Source organism: Pocillopora verrucosa, chromosome 4 (genome assembly GCF_036669915.1).
Source record: "Pocillopora verrucosa isolate sample1 chromosome 4, ASM3666991v2, whole genome shotgun sequence".
NCBI lineage: Eukaryota > Metazoa > Cnidaria > Anthozoa > Scleractinia > Pocilloporidae > Pocillopora > Pocillopora verrucosa.
The window spans coordinates 13,671,831-13,685,366 of NC_089315.1; the positions used below are offsets into that span (position 1 = coordinate 13,671,831).

At 38.0% G+C, this 13,536-nt stretch overlaps 2 protein-coding genes across 3 annotated transcripts; both read right to left on the minus strand.

The window, feature by feature from the left end:
• Window positions 1–1,774: 1,774 nt before the first annotated feature.
• LOC136280304 (complement receptor type 2-like) lies at window positions 1,775–5,681 on the minus strand. The gene is made up of 7 exons (XM_066165314.1): window positions 5,663–5,681; window positions 5,386–5,568; window positions 4,647–4,814; window positions 4,214–4,381; window positions 3,375–3,542; window positions 2,502–2,669; window positions 1,775–2,243 (listed from the first exon to the last, which is right to left on the minus strand). Exons 1-7 carry the CDS (start codon window positions 5,679–5,681, stop codon window positions 1,858–1,860), a joined length of 1,260 nt encoding a protein of 419 aa, XP_066021411.1. The 3' UTR covers window positions 1,775–1,857.
• Window positions 5,431–13,510, minus strand: LOC136280590 (CUB and sushi domain-containing protein 1-like). Of its 2 annotated transcripts, none has more exons than XM_066166119.1 (12): window positions 13,355–13,510; window positions 11,973–12,155; window positions 11,411–11,584; window positions 11,052–11,225; window positions 10,713–10,880; window positions 9,765–9,950; window positions 8,417–8,584; window positions 7,399–7,566; window positions 7,130–7,312; window positions 6,693–6,850; window positions 5,646–5,813; window positions 5,431–5,568 (listed from the first exon to the last, which is right to left on the minus strand). In XM_066166119.1, the coding sequence occupies exons 1-11, from the start codon at window positions 13,425–13,427 to the stop codon at window positions 5,772–5,774; spliced, it is 1,677 nt and encodes a 558-aa protein (XP_066022216.1). In that variant the 5' UTR covers window positions 13,428–13,510; the 3' UTR covers window positions 5,431–5,568; window positions 5,646–5,771. The 2 variants fall into 2 exon arrangements, with proteins under 2 accessions (XP_066022216.1, XP_066022215.1); XM_066166118.1 differs by having other exon boundaries at window positions 7,399–7,569.
• Window positions 13,511–13,536: the final 26 nt, after the last annotated feature.

The window sequence follows — 13,536 nt, forward strand, 5'->3', positions numbered from 1 at the left end:
ATCATGATCTTAACCACTACACGCTAAGCATGCTGTTATTCTACTCCCCTAGGCAGCCCCGCGACCACAGTTTTTGTCTTGTTCCTAAAATGAACAGTTCTTGTACAACCGAAAATTCACGTGGAAGTCACCTGTCAACTTTTTTTCTCACTACACGTGTGACTAAAACTAAAAGCATACAGGCATGAAGGCCAGTAATTTCTATCCATCAGCCTCTAAACGATCCATTAGAGATATTTTAAAGTATTTTGAACCACCTCTGGTCACGATATTTTTCAATTTTTTAAATTAGAAAGCTCTTTGAAAACCCGTATATAATGGTATTTCCAAACAAATTTTTCTTTGCAAAGAACTCTGCTGTGCTCATGCCGTTACAGTATCGATCCTTCAGGTCGGCGGTTTCATGCTATACACAAATTTTCTTTGGCGCCATTTTGAAAAGTTGTATATAACATTTCTGTCAAGTGCAAGTCATTTTCTCAAGGAAATAGCCACAGTAGCATAAATATTCTCCTCTTACTTTTAATCGTTGAATGGACCAGAAGTGCGAGTTTAATTGTTGTAAGAAATATTCTGCAGATAGCAAAAATGTTATCTGTACATACTGAACCACCTCTGGTCACGATATTTTTCAATTTTTTAAATTAGAAAGCTGTTTTTAAACCCATATATAATGGTATTTCCAAACAAATTTTTCTTTGCAAAGAACTCCGCTATGCTCATGCCGTTACAGTATCGATCCTTCAGGTCGGCGGTTTCATGCTATGCACAAATTTTCTTTGGCGCCATTTTGAAAAGTTGTATATGACATTTCTGTCAAGTGCTGGACATTCGTTCGTTTCATTTCCTCGTGGAAACAGCCACAGTAGCATAAATATTCTCCTCTTACTTTTAATCGTTGAATGGACCAGAAGTGCGTGTTTAATTTTACCTGTTGCAAGAAATATTCTGCAGATAACAAAAATGTTATCTGTACATACTTAATCGTTGAACAAACTTGCCTTTTACCTTCCTTGTCATTTCAGTTTGAGAGGAGAGCACATTCTCGAACATATGGGTCATGTTAATGTGAGGAAAGGTAGGTTTGTATGTTAGTGCTTAGAATTGAAAATAGACTCGAGAAATCATTAGTATAACACTATCATAACAGTGTCACAATACTGTATAATTTTAAATTTGGATGAATGTGTGAGCCTATTTTAGCTACTTGACACTTAAAAATCATAAGTAAAGAAGTGTTCCTCACAGGGGAAGGGAAGGTGCAAAAACTGCAGGAAAAAAAATGACTTGAGAAAAATTCAGGCTTCAATGAGAATTATACCCGAGCCTCCCGCATAGTATTCGCTGATAATTGTTGTTCTTCCTTCTGCGATTCCTTTTTTTAACCCAAAATAAGGGGGGGGGGGGGGGGGGGGCAGGTACCTCCCTAATACTAATTTGCTTCACCCTTAATTTTACAGGAAGTTTCATAAAAATAAAGGGGTAAGTAACTTGTCTCAATACACACTAACAACAACCTACATGGCGGCAGGTTATTATTTTTTTCTAAGCAGGAAACAGTATCTGAATTATTCTCAGATTTAAGCTGTCCATTATTTTTTATAACAGGTAATTTAGTGTCAACAACCGAGTTGAAGACGTAAATTGGCCACTGTAAAGAGTTTAAATTCTGACGTTTCGAGCGTTAGCCCTTCGTCTATCGCTCTGACGGAGGGCTTACGCTCGAAACTTTATACGGTGGTCAATTTACGTCTTCAACTCGGTTGTTGACACTAAATTACCTACTATACTTTCCCACTGACGTAGCACCACAGTTTCTTTAGAAACTTACCCCCTTTATTAATTAATTTCTAATTTTCACTCAACATCAGAGCAAAAGCCAGGGTAAGAGAGTAAACGTACACGTCCAAGCGGAACCCATTTTTTTTCACTATCATCAAACTGCACGTGTACCAAAGAGCCACCTGACGTACCAATAACTTTTCCAGTTCGATACCACCCTGAGTGGCCAAACTGATGGGCTATAACGGTTGAGTTAGGTAATAAGTTCCCCATGGATGGTACTTTATCGATGATGGGCTTTTGATCAGTCCTTCGGTAACTACCCGTCAGTTTCTTAGCGTTTACCAATGCGAAGTCGAAATGTGTTGCATTTATCCTTGTGATGGAAGCTTTCCAGTAATTGTCTGCGTTTCGGTTCGTTCTCCAAAATCCCCAAAACACTGCTCCGACCCGGACACATACTAAAGGAAAATGAGTAAACTATCATTACTTCAAACTGCATTAATGAATAATGAAATAAAAATTTGAACATACATTTAGATACAGTATGCAACACGTCAGATTACACGCTCAACTTTTTTTCAGGAACCTTACAGACCCTAAAAGCGTTTCTTTACTCTAATCTTTTTTCTGTCACTTTAATTGTAACAGAGTTACCAACTGTATTCACATTGAAATATTGATGGTATCATTATTATTTACATAACACATAAACTTGCCTTCACACTCTGGAAATTGACCCTCCCATACACCCCTTTTGCACTTTAACTTGGCTGAGCCTCTTAACTTGTAGCCTTTATTGCATTTAAACTGGATCACAGAACCGTAGCTGTAATTGCTTCCGACAACTGTCCCGTTACCGAGTTTTCCCGGCTTAGCACATACACCTAAAAGAAAACAATAGAGGCTGTCAATAAATACAGGAACAAGTGAGCAGATAACTAAGTAAGACTGGCTTATAGATGAACATAACACTATAAATGAACATTAATGAAACGAAAATAAACACGAGGCTGATGGTCCAAGTTCCATCCTATTCTTTTCGTTAAAACTGCCATATTCAATGACACAATCCGGAAAACGTATTGCCAAATACCAATAATTGGCTGTGCAGGTGTCTCACTTGGACGATCAAACGTTATAAGCTCGGGATCGTCCATTCAACCGGCCATGTTTGATTTGGAGTTAGAGTGGACGGTGAGGGTAGGAGGCAGGAGGAGGGCGAGAAGTAATCTTAACTCCCCTACCCCTCTCCTTATTTTTTATCGTCGTCCTTCCCCAGCCTTCCGCTGCCATAAAAACAAAGATGGCGGCCATAATTTTTGTATAGAAAATACTAAGCACTCGCCCGCCAAAATTACGCCTGATTTGCAGGCTAGTATGACTTTTGATTGATTGGTGGTTATTCATTCATATGCCGCGATATCGTTTCCCTTATTGAATAAAGGAAAAGAAAGACGACACTTAACTATTACTCAAAGGTGACAAGTATAATTTGAATTAAAAAGAAATAATACATAATGATAATGATATAGTGATACTGATAAAAAAGATATTATGATAATGCAATGGATTGAAGAGAGAAACTGGACCTATGCAACTCGGTGAACTTTCATTCCATATCCCATCGAGGCACTTGATCTGCAAGGACCCTTGGGGCTGGAATCCTGAATTACAGGAGAAGGAGACCACGGCCCCATGACTGACACCATTGTTATGGATTTTTCCATTAGATAACAGTGGAAGGGGTTTACAAGACTCTGAAAGATATAACAGATAATGCCATGATAATATATACGAGGGAATGCTAGCGTTCCAAAAGCCATCGTTGCAGTGCAGAATGTTGGTGCCATCCATAGTGTACTTTACATCACAAGCGTACTCGACGTTGCTACCATGTGAAAAGAGTTTTCCGTTTAGGAAAATTCCGTTTGATGTGTATCCATTTTTGGGACTGCCTTGGAATTTGCATTTTCCTTCAATAGCAGAAATGTTTTTTGGTAAGTTTGTTTCGTGTGCATTGTCCTAGCTTGCCTTCTCGCTGTGTCATTCAAAGCGTATCGACGAAATTTTTCAATTCCTTGAAATTATGTTTCAGGGCTGAGGCATAGTTTGAAGATCAGGTTTCCTGTGCTGCTCTCTGTTCATGAACATTTTCGCGCTTAAAGTTTGTCTTTCACGATACTTTAGCTTTATTTCACTTTCTCCCTCCCTCCCTCATAACTTAAACTTAACATGTAGTTGGTTATCTTATTATAGCGATGATTATTTATAATTTCAAATTTGAATATTCTTTTAACTGGTATGATTTCAGAGGCATATTACTTTCCCACAAATTAAATAGTGTAATTGTGTGCTGAACGAATTACCAAATAATGGATCAAAAGGGTTACCTAAATTATCTCTCGAAACCTCTAATATAATACCAAACCTTTACAGAGAGGGACGCTACCGCTCCAAACGCCGTCCTCACACCGTGTAGTGTTGTTTCCTATTAACTCGTGGTCTGTGTTGCACGTAAAAGTTATTACGCTACCATTCCTAAAATTATTGCCATGGCGTTTGCCTCTCAATGGCTCACCAGGATCTGGACACAGGGCTGTATTAGTAAAGTAGGTAGAGAACAAAACAAAACGTTTCAAAGATCAGAAAAGACAGGAGAAGAACTATAAAAACAAGTACAGTGTAGAATGAGGTTGTCACAATATATCTGCAATGTGCAACGCCATAACCACACTTTGGAGAAGACCAAAGAAAAAAGGGGTATACGATTTTTATGTAAAAACAAAACAACTGATATCGCTCAGAATTTCTTTTCCATATGAATTAGAACTCAAAAGAACATCTTATTCGAATTTTCTTACCGACACATTTAGGACGGTTACCACTCCAAATGCCATCTTTACATTGCATTTGTCTTCTTCCCACAAGCTGATATTTTTTATCACAAGAAAATGTTACCCACGAGTTGTGTTTAAAGTACCGCCATTGCCCATTGCCATTTGCTGGGAATCCTGGGGGATTGCATGGAGCTAAAAGAATTTGAAAAGTATGTTGATTACGTGGTGTAAGTTTCGCAAATGTATTATGTCATCACGTAAAGTTTCTTTAAGTCATTTACTGAATATTGTATCTTCATGATACATATTGATAACTTATAATGAGAAATCCTGGAAGAAACACCCTACAAAGTATCTTCTATGATCAAAGGAATTATTTACTTCTCATCTTGATTAAGAGAGGTTCCGCAGGAGTTGCTTTTCGAGGAGCCGTGACTCAAATGTCGTCTGTATGTGATCGCGGAAGCAAATTGATACTGGTATATTAGATGCTGTTAATATCACGTTTCCCGGCAGAACAGTTTGAGTCAGTCTCGATATTTGCATAAAGAACAACTTCCCTACAACCTCTATAACGATTTTTCCTTTCTTGAGGATACGTTGATCGGCTTGTGTTTCATAATCAGAAGTGTTCTTAAAAGGGGAAGGGAAGGGGGCGGGAGAGGAAAACTAAAAAGCTTTTAATTCAAGCGGTCACCAGTCATTGAAGCAAAAATATTTCTCAAGGGATACCTTTTATTCAAAAGAGCTGGAACATTCTCACCTTTACATTCAGGCTCTCCAAAATCCCATACTTTTCCAACACAGCGAAGTCTCTTTTTACCAATCAAGTCATACCCGCGGTTGCAGGAGAATGTTGCTTCATCTCCGTCAAGGAAACGTTTCTCAAGGGATACCTTCTGACCCAATTTTCCGTTTCGTGGATCGCTCGGCGTTGGGCAGATGCCTTTAATTTATCGTAAAGCAAACGTTACTTAACTCATCATGAATGCATGTAGTTGCGAAAAATAACACATTTCTCACCTTTGCAGACTGGAAACGGCTTATCCCATTTGCCATCATTGCATTTAATCGAACCGGCGCCAACTCTTATATAGCCAAACGTACAGTAAAACAATACAGATTTTCCATGACTGAAGATATTTCCCACTATTCTGCCATTCGCAGGTATGCTGGGCCTACCACATGATGCTACGGAGTCAAACAGGAAAGAATTACTAAATTTAGCTCAAAGGTAATCATTAAATTGCTCTTTGCCTTTTAGACGTACATTTTCAAGTAGAATATTGTTATTTTATTAGTTACCATTCGGCAGTGAGCAATTAAGATATTATCTAAGAACTAGAAAAGAACTGTGATATTTATAGGTCAGCGCCGGTGTATTCATTAGGAAAACTGTGTTCTCTAAATAACTAATTTCTTTCTCGGTTTACTCTCGCGGGTTAAAACGTTTATTCCCCTTAACATTAGGTTGTATGGTACTTCTCTATTTTTCGTTACATGGTTAAATTGTCATTAATCGAAAAAGTCTGAATTTGCATTCTACTTTTCCTTCACAAAGGTTTACAATCAGCGTGCTAACGCACCCCATTCCAACGCCTGACTAGAATACTAGAAGACTAGGAGCAATAGAACAAGGGTAATTCCAAAGTTTCACAATGCGATTAAAGTAGGAGGTCTGAAAACCGTTTTCCTTTGCATCTGCTCCAGAAAGATCTAAAATTTTTTAACTCATGGGCCATCTTAACTGTAAAACTTTATCTAGTACTGGCGTTGAAATGATTTGGCCTGGAACATAAGAATTTCAGTCATCAAGCCTTTTGAACGATGGAAACAGTCTTTTTCATTCTAATTTAATTAATTTATGACTGTTTATTGAGTTTGTTTCTATTTATATTATTATTCTTGATTTCCCTCTTATTTTATATCAAATTGTGATAAATTGCTGTTGTCATAATAGATTTTCTTAGTTCTTGAACACCCACGTGGGAGAAAGTAGTTGAAATGTATTGAATTGTGCTATTTACAGTAATGGCAAGCACAAGATAATAAATTCTGAACTTTACATACTAGAAACGGTGCGCCCCATTTTCCTTCCTTGCATGTGACCGAAAAAGCACCAACTCTTGTGTAACCACGGGAAAACCAAAACTTTATAGACCGCCCATGTCTGAAGTCTTTTCTCTGTATTCTGCTATTCGTTGGTGCAATGGGCGTAGGACAAAGTGCTAAGGAGAGGAAAATTCACATCAAATTCACAGATAGCTTTTTCACCTTTTGCTCGTAACTTTTAATATTGTCTTTTGAGTGATTTTTTAGGTTTGTCAAGAAAAAATAAGCAAAAGAATTATCCCGGCTTTCCACGTCCATTTAAATAATTCAGTAATGACAAGCTGTTAAAGTTAGTGTCTGAATGCAATCTATTTACGATTGGAATGCGTTTTGAGCTTAGTATCATGAAACTAAGGAAACTAAGACCTTTGAACAGCATGCAGGATCTTTCTCACCTTTACATTCAGGCTCTCCAAAATCCCATACTTTTCCAACACAGCGAAGTCTCTTTTTACCAATCAAGTCATACCCGCGGTTGCAGGAGAATGTTGCTTCATCTCCGTCAAGGAAACGTTTGTCGAGGGATACCTTCTGACTCAATTTTCCGTTTTGTGGATCGCTCGGCGTTGGACAAATGCCTATAATTAATCGTAAAGCAAACGTTACTTAACTCATCATGAATGCAAGTGAATGCATGTGGTTGCGAAAAAAACACATTCCTAACCTTTGCAGACTGGAGACGGCTTATCCCATTTGCCATCATCACACATGATAGAACGGGCGCCAACCTTTGCATAGCCAAACGAACAGTAAAACAATACAGATTTTCCATGACTGAAGACATTTCCCACTATTTTGCCATTCACAGGTATGCGGGGCCTAGCACATGATGCTACTGAGTCGAACAGGAAAGAATTACTAATTTTAGCTCAAAGGTAATCATTAAATTGCTCTTTGCCTTTTAGAAGTAAATTTTCAAGTAGAATATTATTATTTTACTAGTTACCATTCGGCAGTGAGCAATCAAGATATTTTCTAAGAACTGGAAAAAAACTGTGATATTTATAGGTCAGCGCCTGTGTACTCATGAGGAAAACTGTGTTCTCTAAATAACTAATTTCTTTCTCAGTTTACTCTCGCGGGTTAAAACGTTTAAGCTTTTCATGCCTACATATTCCACTTAACATTAGGTTGTATGGTACTTCTCTACTGTCATTAATCGAAAAAGTCCGAAAGTGCATTCTACTTTTCCTTCACAAAGTTTTATAATCAGTGTGCTAACGCACCCCATTCCAACGCCTGACTAGAATACTAGAAGACTAGGAGCAATAGAACAAGAGTAATTCCAAAGTTTTACAATGCGATCAAAGTAGGTGGCCTGAAAACTGTTTTCCTTTGCAATTGCTCCATAAAGGTGTAAATTTTTTTTTTAACCCATAGGCCATCTTAACTGAAAAACCTTATCCAGTACTGACGTTGAAATGATTTGAACTGACACATAAGAATTTTCAGTCATCAAGCCTTTTGAACTATGAAAACAGTCTTTTTCATTCTGATTGAATTAATTTATCACTGTTTATTGAGTTTGTTTCTATTTATATAATTATTCTTGATTTCCCTCTTATATCAAATTGTTATAATAGATTTTCTTAGTTCTTGAACACCCACGTAGGAGAAAGTAATTGAAATGTATTGAACTGCGCTATTTACAGTAATGGCAAGCATAAGATAACAATTCTTACCTTTACACACTGGAAACGGTCCGCTCCATTTTCCTTTATTGCATGTGGCCGAGGAGGCACCAACTCTTTTGTAGCCACGGGAACACCAAAACTTTATAGACTGCCCATGTCTGAAGTCTCTGCCTTGTATTCTGCCATTCGTTGGTGCGATTGGCGTAGGACAAAGTGCTAAGGAGTAGAAAATTCACGTCAAACCATAAATAGGTTTTTCACCTTTTGCTCGTAACTTTTAATGTTGTCTTTTGAGTGATTTTTTAGGTGAGTTAAGAAAGAATAAGCAAAATAATTATCCTGGCTTCCACGTCCATTTGAATAATTTAGTGGCGACAAGCTGTTAAAGTTGATTTCTGAATGCTATCTATTTACGGTTGGAATGCGTTTCGAGCTTAGTATTATGAAACTAAGGAAACTAAGACCTTTGAACAACATGCAGGGTATTGCATTAATCATGATTTTGGTGAAAAACTCGCTCAGGCAAAGTGGCATCTTAGCACTCCACTGGCCATTTAAACATGTAAACAGGTAAAAGACATGGTTTTTTTGGAACGGAAGTCATCGTCAATCTTTCTCTCATTCAAAGGATTGCCAGGATCTTTGCAGGAAGTTTAAAAGCTAAAAGAGAAATTACCTGTGAGAGAATCGGATCTTTTATATTGCAAGGAAGACTACATATACAATTGGCACGATATGAGGGGAAGGCCAGGTGGAGGCCGTGAAGGTTAATTTTTTTTTCTTACTTCTCGACTGGTGGCAATCACATGTATGAGACATACCTTTACACGAAGGAACACTATTGCTCCATTCTCCATTTATGCAACTCAATCTTGAGGATCCGGATAACGTATAATTAGCATGGCACTTTATTTCAACTTCACCACCACCCTTCCGTGTTACATATGTGATGACTCCGTTCCTCATTGGTCCAAAGCGATGGTGTAACAAAGTTTACTTTTTTTTTCTTCATACGCACAAAGCGCAATTGGCAATCGAAACGCTAAGATCAGGTGGTAAAATGATCCATACTTGCGTAATAATTTGCGCCAATTTTGGATTCGCGAAAAATTGGAAAATATTTTAATTAGCTTCGCTAGCGCGTTGCGGCTCTTACTTAAGTAACAAAAGGAGCACAATTGAAGACCACACACTTGTTGCAAGTTTACGTCCACTTTTATAAACTATTTCCTCGGAAAATGCAACAGACCCGCGCAAGAGTGGGGCCAGGAAGCTTTTTCCAGACCAGTTCGCGTAAACCACACGTCAGTTTTTATCATAGTATCCCACAGGATTGCGTGAGCGAGGTGAAACGGGTCACATGATAATAGGATTTTTTGAACTTGAGAAAACATACCGATGCACTTGAATTCTCTTTTCAGCCAAGTGGTATAGTTACACACCATAATTGGTGATCCCGCCAAAAGATAACCCTGATGACAGGCCAGATAAAGAGTTGTACCGTGTGTGTATCTCACTTGATCTGTTCGTGGATATATGATACGTGAATTACTTGGAATGGAGGGTTTTGCACATTGCATAACTAGAAAAAACAAAGAGCAGTGTTCATAAACAACTATTAATTTAAAACTTAGAATCTACCTTTGTGACTGAGTAATCTAGCCAGGAATTACATTTGCCTCCTTTTATATAAGCTACCCGTGCGTTATAATGCTTCATTGATATAAAAGAATAAAAAATACATATATAAGAGGCAAATTGGGGTTGTTTTTGTTTGAAATTGCAATCATTTGGAACGATATGATAAAATACGCAGAGACAGAACCAATGAAAGTGTAGCAACAAAAAGTCATGCTTTTATCCTAATGATCTATTTTAAATGGAAAAAATGGTTAAGATTCTGCCAATAACCAGTAAAAATATACGGATGAAAGATTCGTTTTAAGCCAACCCTATATATTCATGTTTTGTATTAAAATACTTATTGGAATGAGGGCCCTTAATCGTGGGGAGCGTGTTAGTTAGGGTGGCAATTGGACAAAAGTTAAAAGATTAGATAACGTGAATAAAGGAACCCTGCGAGCACATAGAGAAATAAATAACTCAAAGTGACCTAACTGAATGGAAAGTACTCCCCTGTACTGATTACGATGTATTTCTCGGTCTTCGCAGTACACGTAGTGGCAACAAATATAAAAGAGATAAATAGAACCAAAATAAAAGTAGGCGGAGTTTCTGCAGTTTTGTGACAAACCCACTCATATTGTAAGAATATGCTACTCTCAGTTTATAAGCCATAACATATTCTTAAACATTTTTCTTGGGATGTCGAGGAATTACTAACCTTTACATTGCGGGACAGAAGAATTCCATCCTCCATTAATACAACGAAGGCTGCGATCTCCAACCAACTCATAGCCATGTTTGCAGTTAAAGGAAACCACTTGTCCATGGGAGAAGCGTGTGCCAAACACGTGTCCATTTGGCAGATCCCTAATCTTCGTGCAGTAAGCTGAGAAATAAACACTGAACAATGATTTAGGACATGAACATCAAACCTGTTCGGCTCTTAGATGCAAATGGCGCATCAGAAAGATAAAAGAACCGGAAAGTTTGGTGCTGAAGATTTGGAAGAGGCCATTTATAAAGAGGTCAACGGGTTGTGGAAAATAAGACGACTGACCTTTACAAGTTGGAACACGGAAACTCCAAACGCCCCTGTTGCATATTAATGTTGAAGCCCCAAATAGATCAAAGCCTGTAAAACATGTGAATTTTGCTTCTGCACTATGGCTGTTGTCATTGCCATGTACTATGCCGTTAGCTGGACTTTGCAGACGAACACACGACGGCAACTCTGTCGAAGAAAAATAGATTTATTTCAAGTCAATTCTACCCATACTCGAATTCTGGTAAATGATAAAAAAGAGCAAAAACGCTGCGTTGCAAGCAGTTTTAATCAGTTTTATGTCAAGTAGTTGTCGAAGTTTTATGCAATTTTACTGCAAGTTAATTAGTTTTAAGATCGTTTTGATAACTTACTATGACAATAGGGTAACTTTCCATTCCATCGTCCATCTATGCACTCCAGCCTTTTCCTACCGATCAGCTGGAAACTGTTATTAGCACAGCGAAATTCTATGGCAGCCTTGCCAACTTGTGGGGTCACATGAGATACTTTACCATTTAAAATGCTACGCACCTCCGGACAAAACCCTAAATGAAGCAATAGAATTTTTAGGTGGAGGAAGGGAAATAATACTTTTGATTAAACTGTCTTCAGTGTTTGCTATAAATTGACAATGAAAAACTATCTTGTGTTAAGCATAGAGCATTATATCTTTTCACTATTCCATAGGTGGTGACAAGTGACCAAAATAGGAACCAAACCTCTTTCATCGTTATTTTAGAACTCTCCTTGTGTCCATAGTGATTATCTATGACATTTCTAGAAAGCTGCAGTTTGGAATTGAAAAGTTTGACACGCGAACATTTATGCATGAATCACCGAACGTTACTGTGAAATGCAGAACCACTAAACAATGCCGATCTTTAGTTATAGAACGTTTTGTTTTATTCTAAAGAGAATTTAATTGCGTCATACCCAGACATCGGAATTGTGTCTGTGTCCATTTCTTCCCATTGCATGTTATAATTGGCATTCCATCCAGATAAAAACCCTGTTTACAGCCAAAGAGAATTACTTGGCCGTTTTGGTACTTTTCTCGCTGAGTGGGATGAATGATAACTGAGCCATGAGGAGAGGTTGGTTGATCACACGTGGAGCCTAAAAAAAAAAAAAAAAAAAAAATGACAGCTGACGACAAGCTTTGGAGACGAACGGCGAATTAATTTATAACAAATGGCCTGGGTTGAGAAACAAATAGATTCCGCCTTATAATAGTAAATTATTTGCAAAGAAAGGCTAATTTAACGACCCTGTGGTGTACAACGTTGAGTCCTAATGTTTCTTGAAACAATATTGGGGTTTCCTGATTTGTTGGGCATGCGCTTTTCCATACGTGTTATAATTATCTTTGAATTATCTTGTAAATTTTGAAATAGACAGAGCTGCCTTTAAGAAACTGGCTAATGGGCCTTGGAACCAAGCGTTATGTTAGCGAACCCTTTTTGGCAATTTGTGCTGACCTTTATGCCCATCTCATAGCCACAGTCCTATCCTTAATTTATCATGATTATGGATAGTCTTGTTTCATTTTTTGGGAAATTCAGTAGACTCTTAGAAATGGAGGCAGCGATGCAGAATGAAATATGCACCTTTGTCTAATAAATGACGAAGTGCTGACGGATAACACACGAAAACTTCTTCCGCTTAATTTGAGAGTAACGCATTGCTTATTTTCCGGCTTCAGCGCCAAAGGAAGCTTATTGCTCTTTGCATGAGGTAAAGATCTCTTTTCCTCAATGAGATTCCATCAAAATTTATAACTGATAGCTTTGTCAACTTTTAGAGTGATTTGAGTATTGTAGTTTTCGTCAGTCATCAGATGTGACGATCACATGCGAGAGAATGTTCAAGACAGAAGCTAACAGTGTACAATTCGTTTCGTGACGGAAAACCATGAAAACCTTCTTTACATTGGGTTGCTCAAGGATAAGGATATGTAGAAGGACGTTTCCTTTTTCAGTGTCACAGACTTAAAACTAACGGCGCTGTTATCAAACGTCAGTTCACATTTGTCAAAGGAACGACGTCTCCAGCAGAGTTTAGTGGCACGCACTTTGCATAATAAAATTTTACATTTTTTAAGATGGAAACAATGCTGAAAGCTGACGTATGGCATCCTCCTTCGGTTTGAGAGAACCGGATTGTTTATCTTCCAGCTTGAGTGTTAAGGAGAGCTAGTTGAGCATAACATTTATGAGAGGTTATTTTTGTTCAGGTATGTACTTCATGGAGAATTTGTCGCCGCGAGTCATACCCGCTTTGTCAAAAGCTCAGTCGATATTATTTTTTGTACTCACCATATGTGACTATCACAAACGAGACTATAAAGGACGCTGGAACCAACCCCACACGTTTCATGAGGAAGCCCATAAAATCTGACCTTCTTATTGAAATAAGTTGCTCAAAGTAAGATAAGGATGCGGAAAGACACCTTTTAGATGCAACGTACTCCAACTTCCTTTAACGTTGTAATTTAGCA

Coding starts and splice junctions, on each gene's coding strand:
- LOC136280590 (XM_066166118.1), bottom strand. CDS start 13,427: ATGGGCTTCCTCATGAAACGTGTGGGGTTGGTTCCAGCGTCCTTTATA. Junction 10,881..11,051: donor CCGTGTTCCAACTTGTAAAG/GTCAGTCGTCTT, acceptor TTTATTTCTCAG/CTTACTGCACGAAGATTAGG. Junction 7,313..7,398: donor GCCGTCTCCAGTCTGCAAAG/GTTAGGAATGTG, acceptor GATTAATTATAG/GCATTTGTCCAACGCCGAGC.
- LOC136280304 (XM_066165314.1), bottom strand. Junction 2,670..3,374: donor AAGTTCACCGAGTTGCATAG/GTCCAGTTTCTC, acceptor GTTTTCTTTTAG/GTGTATGTGCTAAGCCGGGA. Junction 2,244..2,501: donor TCAATTTCCAGAGTGTGAAG/GCAAGTTTATGT, acceptor ATTTTCCTTTAG/TATGTGTCCGGGTCGGAGCA.